General features: G+C 44.0%; 1 protein-coding gene across 1 annotated transcript in view; it reads right to left on the reverse strand.

Annotated features, from left to right (window-relative positions):
- Positions 1-24,817, reverse strand: part of Dscam (DS cell adhesion molecule) — a 342,911-nt gene that overhangs the window by 138,128 nt on the left and 179,966 nt on the right. The window contains exons 9-11 of the mRNA XM_090331431.1: positions 14,694-14,972; positions 8,779-8,898; positions 2,043-2,216 (exon numbers count right to left, since the gene is read on the reverse strand). Coding sequence (XP_090187557.1) covers positions 2,043-2,216; positions 8,779-8,898; positions 14,694-14,972 — 573 coding nt within the window. The remainder of the gene's footprint in view (positions 1-2,042; positions 2,217-8,778; positions 8,899-14,693; positions 14,973-24,817) is intronic.

The raw sequence follows: 24,817 nt of genomic DNA on the forward strand, positions 1-24,817 counted from the left end.
CCACAGCCCTAGGGTCTGCTTCTGAACTCAAGGCGGGTGTGGTAGATTTAAAGTGGATTGGCTCTGGAGAGCTGCCTTTGGAATGGGTGAGAAAGTCCACCAGGGCATTTTAATGTGCTTTTCCATGATGGTTTTTCTCAAATGTTGTCTCCAGCAAATCATTCCATGTTTTCTCTTTCTCTCCAAGCCATGGTTATGTTGTTTTGTAGTGTAATGCATTGTTATATGTCATGGATATAACCTGTATATTTAAATAACATACTTATAACATTATAAACCATTATCTGGTACAGCTGTGTTCACTGCTGCACTATTTACCATGGCCAAGCTACAGCCCAGATGCCCCTGAATGGATGAATGAAGCATATATTCACAAGAAAATGTGATATATATACACAATGGAGTTTTATTCATCCATTAGGAGGAATGGCATTACATTATTTCCAAGGAAATAGATAAGCATGGGAAAAATCCTGTTAAGTGAAGTCACAGTTGTAGGAATTTCAATTATTTCCTATATATGTATTCGTGGCATAACAAGTGCTTTTTATTTTCAGGTCTATTAAACAACTAAAATATACTCCTTCACTGGCTAGCATCAACTCTCAAGTTGCCTTCATTTTCACCAATTTACAATTAAAAATACAGTTTTAGCTTTGGATTGAAGTCTTAATCTACTTTAATCTACTTTGTCTTTGGTTTAGTTTTGTTTTTCCCTTTTTGTTGGTCATGGGGCTTGGACTCAGGGCCTGGGTGCTGTCCCTGAGATTATTTTTCTCAAGGACAGTTCTCTACCACTTTGAGCACTCCAAGTTTTCTGGTAATTAACTGGAGATAAGAGTCTTTCAGACTCTCCTGTCCTAGCTGGCTTCAAGCTGTGCTCCTCAGTTCTCAGCCTTCTGAGTAGCTGGGATTACAGGACCGCACTAGCACCCAGCTAGATTTCTTTGCTTTTTCTTTTTTTTGTTTATCACTCCCTTCAGAACAGAGAATTGAGAAGTCAAAATCATATAGCAAATATATGCAAAATCCATTTCTAAACCAATGCAGTCTGCAACTATATAATCCAATGTCCACCACACAAGTCTAGCCAGAGGTTGTGCAGAGTCTGGTGCACATTTTGTTGTTGTTCTTTTGAGACAGGGCCTCGCTCTGTCCCCTAGTCTGCCCTGTTACTTTCGATTCTCCTGCCTCGGCCTGCAGGCCTGCCACTACCACAACCGGACGAAAGGAAACTTTACATTTCACATACATCCACGTATGCACACGCATGCACATGCCACTGGAATTCACTCTCAGGATCCACACTTCCTAATCATAATACTACTGGGCTCTTCCCAAACCATTAGAAGCAGAATTAATATTTTAAACCAAGGAAACACAAATAAAACCTGGTAGTTGAGAAGAAATCAATGATAGCAAGTAGAACATCACTATGAACGGGCGAAGTCATTCACGACAAACAAGAGGCACAACTGTTGATAGATAAGTGGGATCCAGGAACGGAGGTCCACTTTGCACTCCTTCCTGTGGGCCCAATTACTAGGGCATAGGAGGTGATCCCTTCCTCACAGTACAGACCCTCAGTCCAGCGTACCACACTCCCATTGCACTATGCAACAGCCTTTCCAGCTCATTTATTTTACTACAATTACCTCAAAAAGGAGAGCTCTGTGGAAGCCAGTCTGCAGACAATAAAATACATGCGAAAGGCCTCTGCCCGAGGCTATGTGTAAGATCGTGCATTGGAGATTTCCACAGCAAACCAAGTAGGATCTGATCTTCTAGGCCATCCAGAGCTTGTACAAGGACAGTGGGAACCAAAGGAGAGAGGACATGGCACCACATGTCAGAGTGGAGGGGCCCAGACATGCTGCCTGACCCTCGGTGGGGTATTTCCCCGAACTCTTTTTATGTTGGCAAATGTTAAAACCTTGGCAAACTTAAGCGCTTCTCTTTTGGGTAATGTGTTGCTTTGGAGTGTGTGCACGAAGACCATTGCAAATCTCCACCCCGGTGAAAGGAAGCATTGCTCTGCTTACTTTTCACGGTGAGGTACATGGACTTGCTGACGTCCGCGCCCACATCGTTGCTGACTTTGCAGAGGTAGTAGCCGCTGTCCTCCTCCACCACGTGCTTGATCAGCAGAGACCCATTGCTGAGGACCTGGATTCGGCCATTGAGGGCGATTGGCTGGAACTGGGGGACCCCAGCACCTGGAACAGATCCACAGAGAAGACCCATGATGCCAGCGCAGAGTGGAGATGAGAGACAGCAAGCTCAGGCTCCACTCAGCGGGGAAAGGATGGCCACGACATCAACCCTCTCTCTCGAGGCAGGGTAGGGGGAAGAGGCGGGGACAGGGTATATATAACACGCATTCTGTCTTCCTTCCAACATTGACATTCTGATGGAGGAATGTTATTGACCAGGACGACATTTCAAAGTCTGTGATAAAAAGTAAGAGAGAGCTCACTGGTAGTTTCTACGCAAAAAAGCCAAGTTTCATAAATACCAGGTGGCTGGTAAATCACTGAAAGAAATCCCAGTACAACATGGAAGTGAGTGTCCAGTGATGTGGATGTGAGCTGGGGTGGGGCACAGAGTGTGATGTCTTACAGGCTGCACGCGAGGAGGCTAAGTGTCCTGACACGGTGGACTGTCAGGACGTGATTCAAACAACGTGTTGTCAGTTCATTGCATGAAGACAACACAGCCTATACCACTAATCTCTGAGTGTGCCACAGGTATACTGGTGTGACACAAGAGGACCATGGTGTAACATGGCTCCCGTGAGAGGGCCATGTAAAACTAGATTCTGTTTAGGCAGTGGTGGGACTGGGATTTGAACTCAGGACCTTGCACTTACTTAGACATGGCATTCCCACCTGAGCCATACATTCAGCTCTTGTTGCTTTTTTTTTTTTCAGGTAGAATCTTGGCTTTATGCCAGAGGCGGTGTCAGATTTTAATCTCCTACTTCTGCTTCCTGCATAGCTGGGACTGCAGGCATGAAACCATCTTAACAAAAGTGCTTTAGCAACAATAAAACCTGAGAATAAGGGGGACTTCAGGGTTGACCATCACAGAGGACATCACAGAGGATATGATCCAGGTTTGCAAGGCTCTCAGGGCTGGGGCAGAGTTCATCTTTTCCTGGGGGAAATTCCCAGTATGGCCAGGAGGGGGCCCTGGAGAGACGCTGCTGGCTCTGCTGGCGTGGGGCCTGCTAGCCCCAGAGCTGAGCCAGCCCCCTGCCTCCACACCGCTCAGGCAGGACACCTGGGGCACTGCATCTGAGGACACAGGCCAGGGCCTGCACCCACATCTGCTGGCCAGCTGGAGCCGTTACTGGCAGGGACTGTGGCTGTGACTTTCCTCTCATGTTTCTGTCTGGGTAGACAGAACAGGCAGAACCCCAGAAGCCCATAGCCTCTATCAAAGCAGCAGTGAGAGAAAAGGACATGTGACAATTCAAGTTAAAAAGCAACAAGGGGCGGGGAGGGGAGGGGAGGAGGGGAGGGGGCAGGAGTGTGGCCCAGTGGTAGAGTACCTGACTACCATGCCTGAAGCCCTGGGTTGAATAACTCAGTACCACACACACAGAAAAGGCCAGAAGGGGCCCTGTGGCTCAACTGTTAGAGCATTAACCTTAACAAAGCCCAAGGACAGTGCCTGGGCTCTGAGTTCAAGTCCCAGGACTGGCAAAAAAAGGGGGGGTGGGGGAGGCTTCCCTCCTGTTAAGGATGAAGGGAGCCAGAGAAGAGCATTTCTTGCAGACTGGAACCGAATACTTTCCTGAGCATGAATCTGAAAGTTGACATCTCAGGCAAAAAATTAGCCCTGGAAAGAGCTGGGAATTATATAAAGAAATTCACCTTTAACACACAATGAAGGGAGAGAGAGAGCACAGCATAAGAGTAGGTGGAAAGGACGGAAACAGAGGTGACTCTCTACTCTTCTTCTTTGGCTGGTGGCCAAAATAAAAACATGTCAAGAAATAGAGAAAAGGGGCCGGGAGTTTGGCCTAGTGGTTAAAGTGCTTGCCTAGCATGCACAAAGACCTGGGTTCGATTCCTCGGTACCACATACATAGAAAAAAGCCAGATGTGGTGCTGAGGCTCAAGTGGTAGAGCTCTAGCCTTGAGAAAGTCCAAGGACAGTGCTCAGGCCCTGAGCTCAAGCCCAGGACTGACAAAGAAAGAAAGAAAGAAAGAAAGAAAGAAAGAAAGAAAGAAAGAAAGAAAGAAAGAAAGAAATAGAGAAAAGACCATAGACAAAAACAGTAGAACACTACCAAGAGAAACTAGAACTGTTGGACAGAGAGTTTGCAATAGCTGCTTAAATAGATGCACATACAAAATATTAAAGCTACAAAAAGGAGCTCAGATAAAATAGCAGAAATGAAAAGCAGTTATGAAAAAGATGCCTTAAAGAGGTATTCTAGCAGACAGGACACAACAAAGGGAGGACTTAGGTCAACAGAATTTACCCAAAGTGAAATAAATAAATCCAAAGAGTTAAAAAAAATAAGAATAACCATTCTAGAATTCCGGATGAATAATTATAGCTTTAGAAGGAGAAAACAGGAAGGGACAGAAGAAATAACATTTCAAATACAGAAGACATTGATACTACTGACATTCACTTGCACTCAACTGACAGCTGTAGAATGCTACATCAACAATAGACCACACGTTAATTTCAATTTAGTATCAACCAAGCACTGCAAAAGGTCTGACTCCTCCTGAATTTATATGCTGAGACGCTCAGTGGGGTTTTAAAGTGGGCTCCCTAAGGGGCATGTGGAGTGTAAGGGTGGGGCCCTCAGCAATGGAATTAGCACACTGCAGAACTTGTTCCAAACAACTGTCCTGTCCCTCTCTACCACACACAAAGACAGGGCAGAAAAATCATTCATGTGGAACCCAGAAAGGAGCTGTCACCAAAACCTAGCAGGCAGAAGCCATAACCCCAGACTCTGAGCCTCCAGCACTGCGTGAAATCAATGTTTGGTGGCTGTCTTCAGTCATTTCTCACAGCAACCAAACAGGAGGAGACAGTTCTAAAAAGAAACACTCCTACAAACTACAATATACATTTTCATAAAAATGTTATGAGATTGAAGTAATAAAAGATGAAAGTAATGAATGATAGTTGTTGTTCTTATGACAAAATTAAGATTAAAATAGATTAAAATTAAAAGTAGAATCTACCCAGAAAAGCTCCAAATATTAAAAAAAAATCTAACACTTAAGTCATGATTCAAAGGTGAATCATTGGAGGTTGCATTTTTTTTCTCTCCAAGATTTCAGTCTCACTCTTTGGGGAGATCTTTCTAGTGTTTTCTAAACTTGTGTAGAAATCTAGTCTCTGTTTTTCACAACGGAATTTCTCTGCTTTCTCATTACTGAGGAGCTACAGGAGCCAAACTGGCTGAGTAGCGTTGGTGATAGAAGATCATGACTTCTGTTCACCTTCTTTCCATTCCGCCCGCTCCGCTTTACTCCACTTTACTGGCCGGCTCTCTTGCATTTCTTTTTCTGGGGAGAAACGAGGTGCTATGCCCTTGGAGATGTTCCCACAGAAGGGATCTGAGACCAGCCACACCCAACAGTGCGAGGACGTAAACCTTGCCTGCATCACTCTGGCTGGGGTGACCAGCTGGCCACCATGGCAGCTCCGTCCACTGGGGTGGGGTCCTGTAGACTTTCTTGTAGTCCTCCTGACCTCAGCCTCTTACACAACTAGCATGACAAGCTTTCACACCACACTCAGCTCACCTGTCTGCCTAGGCTGGGCTCAATTTATGATCCTCCTTATCTCAGCCTCCTGAGAACCTAGAATTATGTGGGTGATTTAAAATGTACTTTTTAGCTGAAACATTTGCACTACTACAGAATCACAAGGTTTAATTTTCTACATTGTGATGCTCTAACAAGTTGTGGAGAAGGATGCTCCAATATTTACCTCTCTGTTACTGACATGCCCTGCTTAAGACAGAATATTGTATAAATGCATTGGCAAACATCAGATCCTTTCCACATCAGCAAAAATGATTCTGTGCGATCTGTGCAGAAGAGGGTACAGCATCTGCAGATTTGATCATTCTTGCTAACCAGAGAGGAAGCAGCCTGATCCTCGTGAGGACGGGCTTTGAGGGTTAGCCCTCATTTGAATACGAAAAAATTATTGGCTACTTCAGATTCACTGTACTTGAAAGGAAGAAGCAATATGCAAATCCTATCATCTTCTTAGCATTAGGTTAGCACTTCGAGTAATCAACTAGAAGATCCAACATGCGACAGGGTGTTTAATCACACGGCTGTGGATTCTCTGTGGCTAGTCGGGCTGAGTGTGGACAGTGTTAAAGCTCTATACTAGGCGAGGCACACACAGAATGGCTGCTTATGTTAAGAAGCCTATGTGTGGGTGACCTCTCTTCTCTGTGGCAAAGACAGCTTGAGCTGTGATCTGGGGACTGAGAGGCAGAAAGAGCACTTAGCTGAGTGACACAGGGAAGCTCATGTTGAAAGGTGCAACAAATAAGGTAATTGTTTCAGCTGGGTTCCTCAACCCCCCCCCCACCAATTTCCCCCAACAGGTCAATTTTTTCTGGGTTGCAGACAAGCATTTGGCTAAGAGTCAAACAACAACACTCAGAGTTCTAATACTCTTGGCAAGTGAGGTATTCTCACTACACCCTTAATTTAATTTTATATGATATGAGGACAATGTGTTCACAAATAAGGCCCTTGTGTACATCTAGACAAACAGGATGGTATGAATATAAATATAAATGCCTACAGGCAGGCCAGGAAAGACCGTCAGTGAGCTCTAGGCTTCTCTGCTGGCAGGATGGAGGAAGAGTGAAACAAAGTCGAGCCAAGTGGTAGGAGAAACAATCTCCCTGTTCTGAGCGTGCTCTGCGGGCGGACGGTGGGCAGATGCAAAGATGGGGCAGAAGAGGAGAGGAAAGCAAGGATGTGTGCAAGGCAATAGCCTTGCACCTGCTGAGATTTAGCTGCTCAGAAACAAAACCCTTGCTTGGGGGAGGTGTTCTGATGAGTCCTGTGCCCAGGGAAGAAGCCAGAGGCAGAGTCCTGAGATGCCTGCCTGGTTTCAGGCTGCAGAGCTGCGCAGGGCTGAAGGCAAGCCCACAGTGAGTGGAAGTTGGGTCAGCCTGGATGTGTGGCTGCCACTTCGCCTCTGAACTCTTACCCTGCTGGGCCAAGCTAACCTGGACCCAGACAGAGCAGTCAAGTCCGGCTGAGAGCCTTCAGTTGCCCAGGTACACGTGTGGCTGCATACTGCACACGTGTACACGTGTACATGATGCTTGTCACCATGGGGTTTGTGTCAGCAAAACCCTTAGAGAGGAAACGAGGGCAACACTGAAAAGAATCCTGAAAATGAGTGCCACAGGAAACACCCATAATGGTAAATATGCCCTGGATAGAGACTAAAATTTACTGTTTAATTCACTTGCTTCATTTGCATGTTATACTACTTCTACACGGGCCCCCAAATATAGCCTCAAATAAGGGTAAGACATTATGAAAAATATGCCTATTTTTGGAACTAAGTGATTCATTTTTATCTCATTTATTGTTATTATTATTAGTAGTAGTAGTATAAGTCACATTAGGTTTGAAATCAGGACCTGGTTTCTGGTAGCAGGTAATCAACCATGAACCATACCTCCGGCCTTCTCTCCTTTAGTTATTTTTTAGATAATGTCTCATTTTGCTTCAGGGCCAGTCTTGGACTACAATCCTTTTACCTCTGCTTTCTTTGTAGCAAGGGTTAGAGACATGCACCCCTAAATCTGCCCAACAAAATGCTTTTCACATGGACAATGAGTGTCCTGTGATACAGGGGAGTTGCTTGCAGGATGGATTTTTTGAGTTAAATTACTGACTGTTCTCCCAATCTCTTTGGAGTGCCCATTTTCTCTCTCGTCAACATCTCTCTTAAATAGTGTATACCAGAGTGCTCAGAGAACGTACTCAGGCATATATTTTCCCTTTTATGGTACGACCATGAAAACCATGTTTTCACAGAAGAAAATGAAACAAATTATAGTAAGAAAGAAACATGTAGAATGCAAACCCATTAAGGATACAAAAACATACAGATGTAACAAAGTTTTAGGTTGTTGGGATGAAAACCCAGATGGACTGATTGGTTGATATCATCAATGTATATTTATCTCTCAGCTATTTGGTGAATGAATTGCTGTCCTGGGATTTGTGAATGAAAAAAGAAAAAGAGTTTCCAATACAAGTGACATTGCAGCATCTTTTTAAAGAAGATGGCCTAATGAATGTAAATTATTTCTCCAGTGTCTACACTGATACTACCATTAGTTTCCAGCATATATATGTATATATCTCTATCTATCTATCTATCTATCTATCTATCTATCTATCTATCTATCTATCCATCCATCTATCTACCTACCTACCTACCTATGCAATTTCCTAAACGTCAACAGCCACTTTCTGAAACCAGGGGAAGGCGTCCGGTGTGTGAAGTGTAGATGTGGTGGGATAGGAAAGGAACAGTTCAGGTGGTGATATAATCTGTATATTCCAGGGTATTTGGGTAAATAAACCCCAGTGATTTCATTTTCAATGTAGTGCCTTGCATTTCAATACTGAGCAATTAGCCTTCCCTCTGTGACTCATCCTGACAGTTATCCTTCCATGTCTTCATGGACCGGGTGGCATTGGCCTAAGGTGCCTTTGGCAGAGGAGCCATTTGGGGTTGTGTTACCTTTGGAGAACTTCCACACGATGGAGGGCACTGGGTAGCCCTCGGCGGAGCAGTTCAGGATGACGGCCTTGCCATAAATCCCGTCCTGGTCCCGGGGTTGAACCACAAACTTGGGAGGAACTGCAAAGACAAATATGGCCAGTCATTCACACAAGAGAACGGCAGCTCATGGGAAATCCAGGAACAGCAGGGCAGCAAACCACACAGAGAGCACTGGCTTCCCGGAGCTCCACAGCCACACAGAGTGCGGCCGGGGGACCAGTGCTCTGCCAGGGAGTACAGGACTTTCCCAGGGAAGGCGGCTTCAGGGAGGTTATTGGTCCTCTGTCATTTTAAGCCATGTGACATATTACAAGACCTAAGGGAATCTTTTTGTCTCCCTCTCTCCTTCCCTCCCTCCCTCCTTTCCTCCTTTGCTCCCTCTCTGTCTTCCTCCCTCCTTCTCTTCCTCCTTCATTTCTCTTTTGGACACTGCTATCTAATGTCAGTTACATCTTTGTAAGTCTTCTGAGTCTTGACCTAGGCTTTCCAGTGTCCCCAGGGCAGAGCTGAGGGACACCTGGCCGCTGGCCCTCTCACTTCCACATGTATCAGACCCGCTTTGTGTACACCTCAGCTATGATTCTCCAGCATGCAACTTACCCTCCACTCCTGCGGTCTCAGCAAAACCCTATTGCACTTTTACCATAGTTTCCATAGTACTAAGGCCACCGCGTAGTTCGTTGGTTCAGGTTTGGATTCTCCCGTGGCCTGTGTATGTATTGGACTTTGGTTGCTGTGTAGATGTGAGTGACAGACAGGAAGAGACAGAGGCGGAAAGGAAGGGAGGGGAATTACCATCTCCTGGGGCATCAAGGTAAACACGTCATTAATGACAAAGACCTTACTAGACATGACCTCACTCAATGAAGAGGAAAACTGGTCAAGTGAGGTCAGAAACCGCCAAGTGACAGAGGTGAGAAGGAAGGAGAGAGGAGGGGAGGAAGCGTGCATTGGGGAGGGCTCACAGGCGAGTGAGCTTTCCCTTGGGTCTCTGACCAGCCAGCCCATCCAGTACTCCTTGAATGCCCTTCTTTCCAGGGCAATCGGTCAGCTAGGGCATCTGCGTCTGCCCATCAGCCCTACACCAGGCAGTAAGTGTTCATGGCACTGAACTCATGGTCTACTCTGACTAGTTCATGTCTGACCAGCCTCAGGGAGCTGACCAGCCTCAGGGAAGCCACCTGAGCCCCAGACCCGTGGCATGTGAAGTTTGCCACCAGCCTGGTGCTCTGGCCAAAGCAAATGTGAGCTCAGTGTCCTTTCTGAGACACTGTAGGTGTAACTTGGAGTTATATCTGTGTATAGACAAAGCAGGCAGACTCAGAGTGGCCAGCTTGCTGTGCCTGGCACATACACAGCGACGGGCAGAAACCTGGTTCTGTGCCTCTGATGGAAGGTCCTAGCCCTGCGGACCCACCATCTTCTGTCTATGACATCTGACCTAGGCTGGCTCAGCTCATGTGCTCTCTCCTGAAGGCTTCTGTGGACAGGTCAAAGGGGACACCTATCTCCTCCATTTTGCTCCTGTGCTTAACAGTCTGTCACCTTGAAATGCCAAATCACCCTCATCCTGACAGGCCATTTCAAGGCCTTCCAAAGCCTTCTTTTCAAATCCAGGCCAAGACATTAATGTATCTAAGAGAGAAACTTTCCCAATTCCAGTTGCAGACTAAAATAAGACCATGTGTGCCAAAGGGAAAAAAAATCCACTTTCATATGGATTTTGTTTTCTTAACTATATCTTTGCATTTTTTCAAACAATCAAGCTGACAGATTATATCCCCAAGTGAATGGCTAAGTGCGCCATGTGGAATGTCCTTTTGAGCTGCGATGACAAACAGCGAGTCTTCCTTCAAGGGAACGTTCAAGGCTAGCCTATCCAGCAGATGTCCTGACAAAAGGCAAGATTTGGTCGTCCACATGAAAAGTTGGAATTCTGGAAGCAGGTGCCTGGTCTTTAGCAATCATAAAAGAAGGAGCTGCTGCCAGAGCAGGTGTTAAGTATCCAGGGACGATGCACTTGTCTCAATGATTATGTAATCTACAGCAGAGAAACGTGGCTAAGCGGGACACACAACCTTGGTCTGAAATCCCCAGTGTGGTTCTGGGCCAGCTGCTTCTTGGGGAAACAGTTGATCAAGTTTCTTGCACAGTCTCTTTTATCCTGCATTCAGGAAAAATAGCAGTATGCATATTTTCCTCTGCACCATGTCTTTATAAAGTTTTTATACAAGACCTGTACTATATAATAAGCACATTTGGAAACTAAATTGTCTCTTATTGTGTGGGAGAGTTTATTAATACACTATTCTTTCTTAAATGTTTATTATAATTTACAAATGAGAGTATCGAATTCTGCAGTTGTTTGGTGAAAACTGTTGATAAAATGTCAGTTTCTAAGATATATACACATATGTCACTATTCATATTTTTCTTTTGTCTTGAGTCTGTTTGATACTTTTCAGCCTTAAAATCACTGTACATACTTAAAATTGTGTATAACAGCTCTCTGTTATTCTTCTTTGAACTAATATGTATAAGGGCTATTGTGGCATTTGACTTTATATGTTTCCTAATACCTAATGACTGAGAGCAATCTTAACAACTTTAAACATTGTTTCCTGATTGTTTAGACCAGCATGTACATTAGGCCTTTGTTGGGTGCGATATTATGCAAATATCAGTTAGGTTGGGTGGGGTAAAAGCCTATTGCTAGATCTCCATTCACACTGATTTCCAGCTTGTTCTAATACTGATGACGTAGTGTCGAACTGTCTTCATGTCGTCAGCTCATTGTCTTTTGCTTTTTGCTCTGTTGGGTGTCTCCCCAGAGCTTTAGAAGGGTCTATCATTGGGTATATATCGCAATCAGCTCTTAATGTCTTCTTGGTGAATTGACTGGCTCATTGTTCTAACACTTGTTTATTTAATCTGCTAATATTTCCTGTCCTGAGGTCTATTTTGTCTACCATTGACACAGCCCATCAAGATTTTATGCTTGATAATTCATATTATTTTACTTCTAAACTATTTGTATCATTATGTTTAAAGTATATGTGAGTGCCGAGTTGAAACCCATTTGCATAACTATTTAAAGGTAATGAAAATATTTTATTATATTATAAATCAAATTAATAAAAATTGTATGTGCTTGTCTGTTGGTCTTTGTTTTCATCCTGAAATTTGTGTGTTTGTGTTTAAGTTTACTATCTAACCATGTTTAAATTTTTTCAAGATTCTCTTTATGAAATTTCTCTTTTTTCGTATCTTTTTTTGTTAGTTGAAAATATTGTATTGTTCTGTTTTATGTCTTCTGCTAGAATAATTGCTCTGTGCCTTTGATTTGTTTGGTGATTACGCTGGAGGTTAGAGTGTACATATTTAGCTTTCAATGTCTGACTCAAATAACATCCTCATTACACGTGTAATTTAAGTATGGTCTTACGATAGTAAATTTGAATCTCATCTTCCTATCCTTTATGCCGGTGTTGCATTTTTTATTTTTGCATGTTATAAATCCCACGATACACCATGACTATCCTTTAAACATCTTACATGACACAAATTGCTTAAAAATGTCTTTTATATTTAGCAATAAGTGTGTCACATCTACAGATCATTATTCCTTGTATAGATCAAAGTTTCTATCTGTAAACATTTTCTTTCAGTGTGACAAAAACTCTTTAATATGTATTGTAGTGAAAGTTTGTTGGTTAGTGGTACTTATCTGAAAATATCTTTATTTCTTCTTCATTATGAAGAACAGATGAACACATAAATATTGCTGGATACAAAATTCATATTTCAGAAGTTTAGTCCTTGTATTTTGTTCTTATTAATAACTACTTTACGGGCTGACTCTGTGAAGAACATGTCTAAGTTTCTGGGCTGGCCCCGGGGTCAGGTGACCCTGTCCTGTTGTGTAGCTATCCTGAGATTCCAGGTGGATTGCCCTGCACCCTCCTCTCTGGCTACCTTCACTTCCAAGCAAGGGAAGCCTCTTCCTGCCCTCGTGGGCTTTCCCCTCAGATGTGAGAAGTGCAGTGTTAAGTTATTACCCAGAGCACTGTGACTGAAGCTTATCACCCTATCAAAATCAGCCTGGGAATTGTTTGAATTATTGGCTCTTGAGTCCCAGCTCTAAAGACAGTCATTTAATCAGTATGGGTTAGATGTGAGAACATACTGAAACTCAACTGTGGTTCAAATATGCGCCAATATCTGAGAGGCATTAATCAGTGATTTAGGAGAAAAATAAATTCACCATAACCCAGGAGATATATCTACTTCCAAAGATAAGCTTGCAATTGGTTTGCATGGAACCAGAAAGCACACAGGTGCATCCTCTAAATTGCCCAGAGCCCAGATGAGAACTGCTGTCCCAGCTCCCAGCCACCCCGCCCCCCAACATACCCCCCACTCCCTCCCCCACCGTGCTGCACACCACAGGTGTCCTCTGACCTCCAGTCACACTGACCTCTCTGGAAATCACACTTTCTTCCTTGGGGCTTCCTTACTAAACTGGTGACTTGCTATAAATGACACTGAAGCAGTTTTTCCAGCGCTCACATGGAACTGTTACATTGTGATCAGCTACATCACCACACAGAGCTGAGATCAATTTCAAGACCTATGTTTGGTTGCAAATGTCTGGTTGCCTTTCCTCCAAGGGAACCTGGTATGAAGAATATCTGCACAGCGTCATTTTTCCTTTTCCACCCCCTGACCTGGATCCTTCAGAGCAGATTATATTACAGACAGCCTGAGATACTGTCAGCTCCTCTCAAATGATCCCGAGTCCATTCTGTGCAGAAGAAAACCCTTGGGAAAGACGGTCTACATTGTACCCCATTTTATTTATCTTCTAAATAATGTAGGCAAAAATCATTATCAACCTCTAAAAGGGGAGCTACAAGTAAAAAAATGTCAGGCAGTTTTTATTTAACCTACAATCTACTCTCTCGCCTAGTCACTCTGAGAGTTCTGGTTGATTGACTTTTGTTTTTCCAGAAGTATGCAGTTGGTCTCTTCCCGTGACATGACCTTCTTTTGCAGGGGAGGGGCAGAAAGTATGTTTCTTGGCCAGGAGGAGGGACAGGGAAGTGCTAGGTAGGCCAGGATCAGGACCTGGGAATCCTCTGCTTAAGACATTGACCCTGGAAGTAACAGAAATCACACCCCTCCTGGAATTTTACTCATCCATTAGAAACAATGATATTATATGCCATTTGTGAAGAAATGCAAAGACCCAGAAATAATTATATGTAAGTGAAGTAAGTCAGACCCAGGGGGCAAAGGCTTCATCGTTTCCCCGATATGCAGAAGCTAGATTAAGCTTATGAACTCGTGAGTATGTTGGATGATGTGCAAGTGTATGCAAATGTACTGGTGAAATACGATAGAGTCACCGGAGCTCCCAAATAGTGTAATTCCTTAGCACAGCAAAGCCGAAGCACAATAAGAGAACCACCAGGAAGTGGGTGGGGTGGGGTGGAGGCAAAGGGAAAGGGCAGGTGAGTGAAGAGGAGGATGGGGGATGCAGATAAGACTGTATATCTGATGTATGCCCTATCAAACCAAGAAGGGCTGGGTAGGGAGGGGCAAGTAAGGACACCGAATGCAAAGGAGCATCATCATCAAAGTGCACTGCACTCACGAGCTGCTCTTTCTTTTAAACAGTGGAGGAAAGAGAAGAGAGCCTTGGCCAGGAGCTTACGAGGAATTCCCAGGTGATTCCTACACGGATATTGTTTCCTCCAATGGGAGAAGAGTGGGCTCCTCTGAAGTTCAGTAACAGACACAGTGGTTCAGGCCGCACCATCTTCCCCACTGTCTCCGCGAGGCCCGTGGCCTTGTCCCCCGCTCCTGCTCACCTCTGACGATGAGCTGGCTCTGGTGCTCCACAGCGGCCGCCTCGTTGCGTGCTATGCACGTGTAGTTCCCGTTGTGCATGAGGGACAGGTTGGAGATCCGCAGCGAGCTGGTGAAGTCGATGTTGTCGATGGTCACCCCGAGGCTGGCGGGGATCGGACGCCCGTCCTTCTGCCAGGTGATGGTGATGGGCAGGTCCCCCGAGACCACCACGCACGGGATGAAGACCCGCTGGCCGATGGAGAACCTCGGAAACTCAAAGGGCTGGATGAAGGGCGGGACTGAAAGAGAACCGAGGAGAGGAGGATTACGGAGGTGCATTCGCTCCTCCTCCTCCTCCTCGACCCTTCCCGCCATACTGAGCAGGTGAGACGGACAGCATCAACGCACAAACTCTGGGTGAGAGCAAGTCCTGCTCCTGCTATCTGGGTTTTCTCATCATTCCAAATGAAAGCCAGGCCGCCGCTCAGCTTCCGCAAACACGATTCATCTAATTCTCTCCAATCTGCTTCTTGTAAAAATCAACCATCATTTTTGAATGGACACTCTCCAGGCCGCTCTCTGCAGTACACATGGTGCCTGAGAAGCGCACACCGTCTGTCTGTACACCTTCAAAGCCTCTACGAAGGATGCGTGTGAGAAGAGATTCCTGGCGTGACTTGCTAGTGTCAACTGGCTTTCCACCACACAGAGCCAGCCACTCTCCTCCCTTTGAAGAAACAGACAACCCTGTCTTATCTCTGTAGTTCTTTTCTGTTTTCACTAATAGAAACTGTCAATCACCCATATGCATGCTGGGACACGTGAGAGTGTGTGTGTTTATCCCTTAATTTTGTATAACTTCCTACTGCTTTTTTTTTTTTGCCAGTCTTGGGGCTTGAGTTCAGCGCCTGAGCACTGTCCTTGGACTTTCTCAAGGCTAGAGCTCTACTTGAGCCTCACCACCACTTCCAGCTTTTTTCTATGTATGTGGAACTGAGGAATTGAACCCGGTCTTCGTGGATGCTAGGCAAAGCACTCTACCACTAGGCCAAACTCCCAGCCCCCTCCTCCTGCTTTTGTGTATGATTTTAACTTGTAAACTGATTAGGGTCAATTGTCCAAACTGTTACCCTGTGTTGCTCATAAAACTCTAACCTTCAGTCTGGACAGCCATAGACACAACTACATAGACACATGAATCTACAACCCCACCTCCAATCCCAATCTCCTTCTGCACGTTTCAGGATCTCCACTAGTGACTTTCTGGAGAGCTTCAGATGGTACTTGCCTCCTAAATTGGTCAAGGTAGGGCCCGAGGAACCCAGTGTGAATCCCACCCTTAGTTCACCTCCAGATTATCAATGTGCTTTCTCTCAAGGTCCAGTGGATAGTAACTCATAATCCTGGGGCACTCAAGGAAACTGAGTCAGAGACATTTCCTCCAGAGCATAGTGGCTCGTGTCGGAAATCCTAACTTCTCAGGAGGCTGAGATCTGATGATCTTGGTTCAAAGCCAGGCTGGGCAGAAAAATCATTGAGACTTTTATCTCCAATTAACCAGCAAAAAGTTTGAAGTAGAGATGTGCCTCAAGTGGTAGAATACTGAGCAAAAAAGCCAAGCAAGAGCCTAAGGCCCTGGCTTCAAGCCCCAGTACTGGGAGCAAGGAAAGAAGGAAGGAAGGAAGGAAGGAAGGAAGGAAGGAAGGAAGGAAGGAAGGAAGGAAGGAATTACTTGCCCTTAGACTTAAAATTAGTTGGCTATTCAATGAAGACTCACAGCAAACTGAGTTCACAGTCTCCACTATGTTTCTTTGTTGGGTTTCTGCATACATTTTTTAAAGTTGTTTGTTTGTTTGTTCTTAATACAGATGCTTGGAAATGACTAAGGGTACAAATTGAGATTCTTAAGCAAATCACCTCATATATACCAGTAGTTATACTAGATGAATTTTAGAGAAAGAAGCTATTAAATAGCCGGATGTCTACAGAGTTTGTTCATTTATCAATTATAGATTCATTTCTATATCAACTCTAGACAAAAATGCAAAAGACCCAGCTGGGAAATCTAAATGACAGACCCTAATTTCACTTATTTTTCCTTTACCTAAATGAGTGATTTTATCAGGGGCCTGGTATGTGCTTCACCCCTTGGTGTGTGTCCTGGGCACCCAACAATGTGCATAATGAGCCAGTGCCTGACCAAGACAGGGCCCATGTGCTGCCAGGAGGTGGTAGACTGCAGCAAAGCACAACATGACAACTCTGAGACTTGATGATATTAATACCATACACGTGTCAAGGGAGTTGGCACTAGAACTCTGAACTGCAAAGAAGGACTGCTTTACAGGTGGCCTCACTTCTGTCTGACCAAAGAAATGAGAAAGGCAATCAAAAATGGCTGACAATACCAATAATCACAGTCAGTATCACAACTACTGTGAATTCTCATGCAAAGTCAAAGCTTTCTGTCCACAATGATAAGCTAAGGAAAAAAGACAGAGTGAGAAGAAGAGAGGTGAGAAGTTGTCAAGAGGAATCAGCATTACAAACAAGAAGACTCCTTACTTTCCAGAACTCCAAAATATCTGCATCCCATGGACACATGTAATTATCAGGAATATAATTATAGTTACGTAAGTGTCAGAGAAACAGCCATAAAGCATAGCTGAAAAGCAAGATGTGAAAATACTCTGCATTCAAAACAAATATCAACATGTTCCATACGTAGGTGTCCTTCCAAGAATATTTCCTTGCTTTGAACATCTTATTTTAAGTCATATGATACTCTCATTTCTGGGTCTAAAGCAGATGCTTGATTTTAGACATAATAAAAAGCCACAGTGGGCAACAGGATGGGGTAGGAAGTGGAGATGATTCACTACTCATTTTATGCCAGAGAATATTGCCTTTAGTTCTTCTTTTAATTAATGCAAAAAACATAGGACTTAGCTAAGCCTGAATTATAAATTATGGTTAAATATCTTAAAAACAAAAGATCTACAAGTGAGAATTTAAACTATGCATCTATCCAAAATAGTTAAAATAAAAAGTTGCATAACTAGAGGAAAATGTCTCTTACCCAAATACCTTCACAATCAGATTTGTCATGCCTTTTCTTGCTTACCACCTTGTCTCAGCTATAAGGGGAATTAAATTGCTAGACTTACTTGACAACCACTTCCCTCTCTCTTCACTGATTCTGTTGTCTCTCTTTCTCACTTCAGCCAGGAGCTACAACTTGGCTTACATTTTGAGACGGTCCACAATCTTCAACTTTGCATTCATGAGATACACAATTAGAGGCAAAATCTGAACCAAGCAATTAAGAAGACTGCAGGATTCTATGGAAGGCTTCATGTTTCAGACACTCTGATGACTTCCAGGCCCCAGGGGCTCCCTGCGTGCTGCTGGCAGTGAGAGCCTGCAAGGCTGTGGGAGCACGAGTTTGGAAGGCGTCGTGCCCTGGGCTCTGACATAACCTTTCCACCAGAAGCATGCAAATAGCTGATAAATGTCATGGATTACCAGGCTTGTGTATTTTGGAATGGTGGGAGTCCTTTCTCTGTGGCTCAAAGCAGCTGATCATTGCTGAATGCCACTTTGAACTTTTCTGCTTTCTAAACCCTTAATAAGAATTTTAGACACAGCCAATAGATCCCCGTGTCTTGTCCCTCAACAATTAATTGTATATTCTTTTTCATAGGGCAGGAAAATATGTTTCTTTTTTCACTTTGATAAAAGTAACATGACACCTTGAAAATATCATGAGTTAGTTACAGGGCAATCTTGAATGATTAGCTGTGTTATCTTGGTTCTTTCTGTTTAACTTTCCAATATATAACACTAAAATTTTTTCAAGGATATTATTATTATTATTTTGTACAAAGGAGTTGTCATTTAACAAAGCAGTTTATATATAAGCAGAATATATCTTGGTGAATATGACCTCTTCCAATATTCTCACCCATCCCTCCCCTATCCCACCCCTTTCCTAACTCTTCTTAATTTTAGAACATATACATTTGATTCTTGACTGCATTCTCCTCCTCTTCATTCAGCAGGAAGCAGGAGGCAGGAGCAGGAGGCAGGAACAGGAGGCAGATTCCCTACCCCAACCCCAACAGCCTACAGGCCCAGGACTTCTGAGCATGGATTCATCTGAGCCCACTCTCCCCCCATGGCAGGGCAATGCAGCTGCCAACCTCGGGCCAGGATTCTGTAGCTAGAGCACTAGAATTGCCACGTGAATTGATTCCACTGAGATCCGTGGCTGGCTTGGGGAGAGGAGAGGCCAGAGCTGCTCCCACTCATCACGCATTAGGCCTCCAGCCTTTGCAGCTGTGCTTGTGCCCAGAGGTTCTGGGAGAAGCCAGTGTTTCCCCCATATTCACACAACTTGGACTCATCTCAGCCTCTCACGTCAAAGTACTCTCCAGGCTTAGTTTGACCTGATATTAAATGACACTCAAATATTGACCTAGAAATGGAAAGGCCAGAGAGAGCCAGCAGGGAGTTTTGTGGTTTCCCTGCCCGCCTGTGAGAAGGGCAGAGAAGGATGCAGCGCAGTCCTTGAAGCAAGGAAGAAATGCCTTCTATGGCTTATATCTGAGCTTCCCCTCAAGCATCATGTAGCACATACCTGCAAAGGTACACATCATACAAGCAGAAAATAAAACAAGAAAAACCTATATTTTTCCCTAGACATAGATTGGAAGCAACACACTTGAAGTTCTGTGGCAGAGAAATTCACACTTCAAAAAATGATTTGAAACTTGCACTAGTGACAAGAATTCCTCTTCAAAGGAGTTGTAAAGTGAAAACAGCCAAGCAAAGTTTATAGATAGAATGTGGCACTGGACATATTCTAAATCTAAAGACATATTTTCCCCTATGGACAGGAAAACATGGATTACACGTACATGCTATCCCCGAGCTTAGAAGGTTCCAGATCCCTAAGCCTGCCATGACTCTAGGAACAGTGACGAGAAACAAACAAAAAGGCTGAATAATAGCCTATGACATATGTGTGCCTGGTATAAAATTGTGTTAGTTGTACCATGAATTGTGAGATTAAAGTCCATGCAAATCAATGTGATAGCTAAAACAAGGAAGATGAATGGTGCTCTGATTGGTCTTTCACTCTTCAGACTGGCTTGCTTCCTTCTCCTGAGAAAACAGCAGAGAGAAGGCAGGAAAATTTAATTTGAAGGACTCATTTAAGATTAGATTATTATCTGAAAAAGAATCAGTGTGTCCCTGGTTGTTTTTTGTTGTTCACCTGCTCCAAATTTATTCAGAGTCCAGCACGTTGTCTTTATCTAAAAACTTGGGATGAGTTATAAATATAAATAAGTAATTCTTCCACAGTGACTATTTCTGTGTGTGCTCTACTACCAAGGCTTGAACTGAGGGCCTCGTACTTTGGTTTGCTGATGCTCGGTGGTCTACCACTTGAACCACATCCCCAGTTGAGCATTTTGCTGGTTAATTGTGGATATAGCTCCGGTTTTCAGCCTGAGCAGGCTTCTCACCTCCTGAATAGCTAGGATGACAACAGGAATGACCAGCACTCAGCATACTGACAGTTAAATAAGATAGTTCTTATGTAAGATGCTTATTTTAGGCCACCAGATTGGAGGAGGAGGATAGAGCCATAAATATAGCAACGTGAGGAAAAGGTAAGAACTCTGCATCCCAAGTTGCGTAACACAATCACATCAGTCATAGAAGGAAGAATTAAAATGCCTCAGCATGAGAGATCCAAGTTAGATGTGGTGAGAGGTAAAGATAAACTGGGATCGCAGGTCAAACAGGAGCACAAGTTCTGAATGGCCTCACACAGCATGTTCTAGATGCACCACTACAGTGCCATCAACCATACGCATGCTGGGAGATGTGGAGAAAGGGGCTGGATGGCTCCAAGCGGTGATTCTAGTGAGCGTGCATGTATGTTAACTTGTGTGCTATGCAAGGGATCCAACCCAGGGCTTTATGCAAACTTAGCAAGCCCTCTGTCATCGAACTACTTTGTGTGTGTGTGTGCCATTCTAGGTGCTGTTCCTGAGCTTTTTGGCTCAAAGTCAACAGTATACCACTTGAGCCACAATGGCTCTACCTCCAGCATGTTAGTGACTAATTGGACATACAAGTCTCTGGGATTTATCTGGCTGGATGGCTTTGAACCCTGATCCTAAGAGCTCAGCCTGATCCCCAGATCAGAGGAGCTAGGATTATAGCAGTGAGACACCAGCCTCTGGTCAGGGTCAGAATGCAATCCTTCAGACATCCCTACTACTTGTGGACAACTTCACCAATTCAGATGGGCAAAAAGCATATTTTACCAAGCCCAGATTGATTTACATAATACACAACTGGTTACACCTTGAAAAAACTACAAACTATACTGACTGTAGGTTGTACAATGAACTTCAAGGGCACAGACTTAGGGTCAAGGCACATGTTTGACCAATTCCTTTCATTGGTCATCTACTGTCGGATTCATCGTTAGTACCTGAGTTAGTCTAGGCAAAGAGAAAACATGCTACAAGAAAACTAATAGAAAAAAATAACCACTATCTTAGTTGGATGCATTAAAAACAACTGCACGTATAATAAATATAATGAAAAGCAAAGGTTACTTGAAAAACCAGATGGGACATTCCAAAGAAGGCTTGAATCTATTTCATAGGACTGAGATCATTTCCAACACTGTCGTGAGGAGCAGGACATGAATGGATATCTAAGAAATCCCCTTAGGAAAACTGACTCCATTCACAGAGAGCAGGGAAACAGCGCCGCTGCCCTGCCTGTCCATGAGCACTGCGGATTGCAGATCAAGGTGCAGATAGCACAAACACAGGTGCAGAACAAATAGAGAAAGAAGAAAAGACATCTTTGTGGGCTCAGAGACCTCTCAGTCAAGACCCCAGTGGTCGCAGCAGAACTCTGGTTTAAATGGTAGAGTGCCAGCCTTGAGCACAAAAGTCAAGGGAGAGTGTGAGGCCCTGAGTTCAAGCCCCAGTGGAGAGGATGAAGAAAACAAGAGACAATACACAATTTTAGCAAACATGTTCCCAGTTTCTGCCAAGAAACAAGACAGTCATATTCAAGACAGTCATGATATACGTGGACCAGGAAAAAGGAGTGAGAGAGACTGTTGGCAAAGGTCCCCCAGGTCAAGGGCCCCCCGCGTGCCCATCGTAAGGGAATACCAAGGAGATCACGCCATTTCCTCTTCAGCCAGGCGGAAGAAGATGTGGTCGCCCTTCTCAGGTGGAGTCAAAGAAAACCTGCTGGCCTGTGGAGATCGCCTCTCTGCCCTTATCTTTATTCAAACTCCTAGTACTCAAGTGTCCTTAATATTTCTTTATGTTTGGTACCAAAACCCAGGACTGGAAGACCAGGACTCAAAATTCTTGCTCACATCCATCCTTTGGATGTACACTACTGAAGCTCAGCGATGTGAGAGCACAGATGAAAACGAGCATTGAAGAGGCAAGCCGGAATGGCTGGCTAGGATGTGGGGAAACAAGCTCCTCTGCAGGCTGCAGGTGACACGCCTGGCACGGGAATCTGGGGAGCTGCTGTGCAGGCAGGAGCGAGGTGGAGTCCACGTGTCTGTGCTCTGAGTCTGCTTCCTCCTCACGCTGAGGGGAGCCCCACACACGGCCCCTCTCCTCCTGGCTGGCCTTCCCTACATTTGTACAGGGAAACAAAGCGTGAGGTAAGCCCTCTTTATTTTCCTTTACTTTCCTTGGGCATGTTCACATGTATCTAAATTAAAGCTCAGAACAGGGCCGAAAATATGTAAGTGCACTGAAGTATCTGCCTGGGGGGACCAAGGAAAAATGAGACTGACCAGCCTTGGTGGATTAAAATAAAAACCAGATAAGATAATGAAGACGGTCAGGGAGAATGCAGTCATAAAAGCCAATGCATATCTTACAAAATTAGGAAAATAGAGAGAAGGGTTGGGAGGGATGGGGAAGAATGCCAGAAGGGGTGGCATCGATCAGGAAAGGTGGATTGCATTCGTAAACTACTTTGTTGAATGGCAATTCCTTTTGTAAAACTACTTGAGATCAGGAAAGTAAGGAAGTCAACAGATACAACATAAGCTATAACAGGATCCTTGCTTGCACTGATGAGGGCTTAGTGTGCAGAGACCACGGAGACCACGCAGGCAGCCTCTAGCAAACAGACAGGCAGTCAGTGGCGCGCCAGGCATCAAGAGGAAGAGCGTCTCAGTGACCACAACAAGCTTCTAGAATGGACATTGTTTACTGATATATAAGTAAGCACAGGTAGACTTAGTTATTTTTTCTGTTCATACAAAAACATATCTCTTACCTACCCACATGTGCTTGTATACTGTTCTGTGTGAGTTTCAGCTACGTATGCATACCTGTATGCGAGTAACCAAAAACAGCATACCTGAGACTATGCCATACAGGGGCATAAACTTCATAATTCTGCCAAGCTTATACACTGGGGTAATTACTGGACTCTTGTTCCAGCCCATGTAAAAAAGTCTATTACACAATTTGGAATCATTGAGAGTTATTTCTTTCATTTAAAATATTACCAAAGCATTATTCTCAGCACTACCAAAAGGATTTGTCTGATGTGTGCATCCATGTAGGAATGTATTTGCAGAAATTCATTATAGTTTAGGCAAAGAACATGTTATTGGTTTTCTTTCCTTCTTTTTCTCCTCTACTTAATTCCCTCCTCTGAATTTCCCCTGTTTAGCAAGCACAGCAAATACTGAGAACATCATTCTTCCCATAATTTTCATATGAACTAAATAAAAGAACTGCCTTCTCTGCCATTATAAAAAAACCTGCACATAGTTTGTTTTGTGACCATCACTGGGGGAAAGCGATGGGAGATAATTTTTATGAATGATGCATTCCCTTGAAGAGAGCTGTCGAATTTTCTAGAATACAAGAAGAATTAGCAGTTACTTGGTTCTGGCACTAGACCAAAACTTGTCTGAAGGGAGGCAGAACTTGTCTGGCCGTAGGTGGAACTCTTTGCCACCCCTGCCAGTAACAGGTCCCTGGATAGCTCATAAGAGCAGCCACCGATGCACATTTCTCAAAAGCCCTTTCTTGGAAAGCTCAGAAGGGAAAAAGAGTTAAAGTTTTCAAGTCATTAGACTTCTTTTCTGATAGCAAGGTATTAAACTAACCCAGAAAATTTAAATCCTATTTCAAATAATAAATTAACCACAAATTAATGATGCATTTAATGTATTATCTTTATTGTGCCCCCAAACAACTTTTTTCTCCTGTATTATTCATACTAGAGACAGTGCATCCCCTAAAGAGTTGTTGGAAAAGCAATATTAACATTTTAGCAAATGATGTACAAATGTCCACACAAGGAGAGAGGGTTTACCTCTGTGTAATTCAGCTCAGCTTTAATACAGGACCTAACACACAAAGATAATCCTGGAGCACCTGGCTTCCTAGGATAACATTGTGAATGTCTCCAGTGAGTGGAGAGAAAGAAAGGAGACAGGAGGAGGTGACAAGAACCAAGAGAGGCGCAGAGCTATATGTGGGACCCGTTGGAAGGTGACAGGGCTCACCGTGGAATGGAACAGAAGTCCCTGCTTTTTTTTGTAGACAGGAGCTAGCTGTGTCTCACAGACTGGCCTTGAACCACCACATCGGGCTCAAACCTACTTTTAATGGACCTTCCTTCCCAAACTGCAACCCTCAGCATTTCAGAAGACAAATATGGCAAGAGCTGAGCTGCAGGTTATGTTAAACAGCAGCAGCAGCAGCAGCAGCAGAGATTCTCTGTCAAGCTCTGCAGAGCAACGTCCCTGGCAGAATATAAAGAAACACTATCAGAGTCCAACGTCCCAGCCATAACCTCTAATTCCTACTTCATATGAGAGAGTGAACAAGATAGTAGCCTTCAATAGAAAGGGAAGTGTAACAATTACACTCAGTGAAGTACCATTCTTTGCATGAGAAGTTTGTTAAAGCTACTACAGAAAGGATGTATACAGTAAGTCATTTTTCCACTGCCAAAACATCAGTCACTACATTGCTGGCTACAGGAAAATCCTGTTCAAACTCAATAGCTGCAACAAACCAAGGAACAAAATCCCATGTCCACAGCTCTTCAG

Source organism: Megascapheus bottae, chromosome 1 (genome assembly GCF_031878675.1).
Source record: "Megascapheus bottae isolate mThoBot1 chromosome 1, mThoBot2.hap1, whole genome shotgun sequence".
NCBI classification, from domain to species: Eukaryota; Metazoa; Chordata; class Mammalia; order Rodentia; family Geomyidae; genus Megascapheus; species Megascapheus bottae.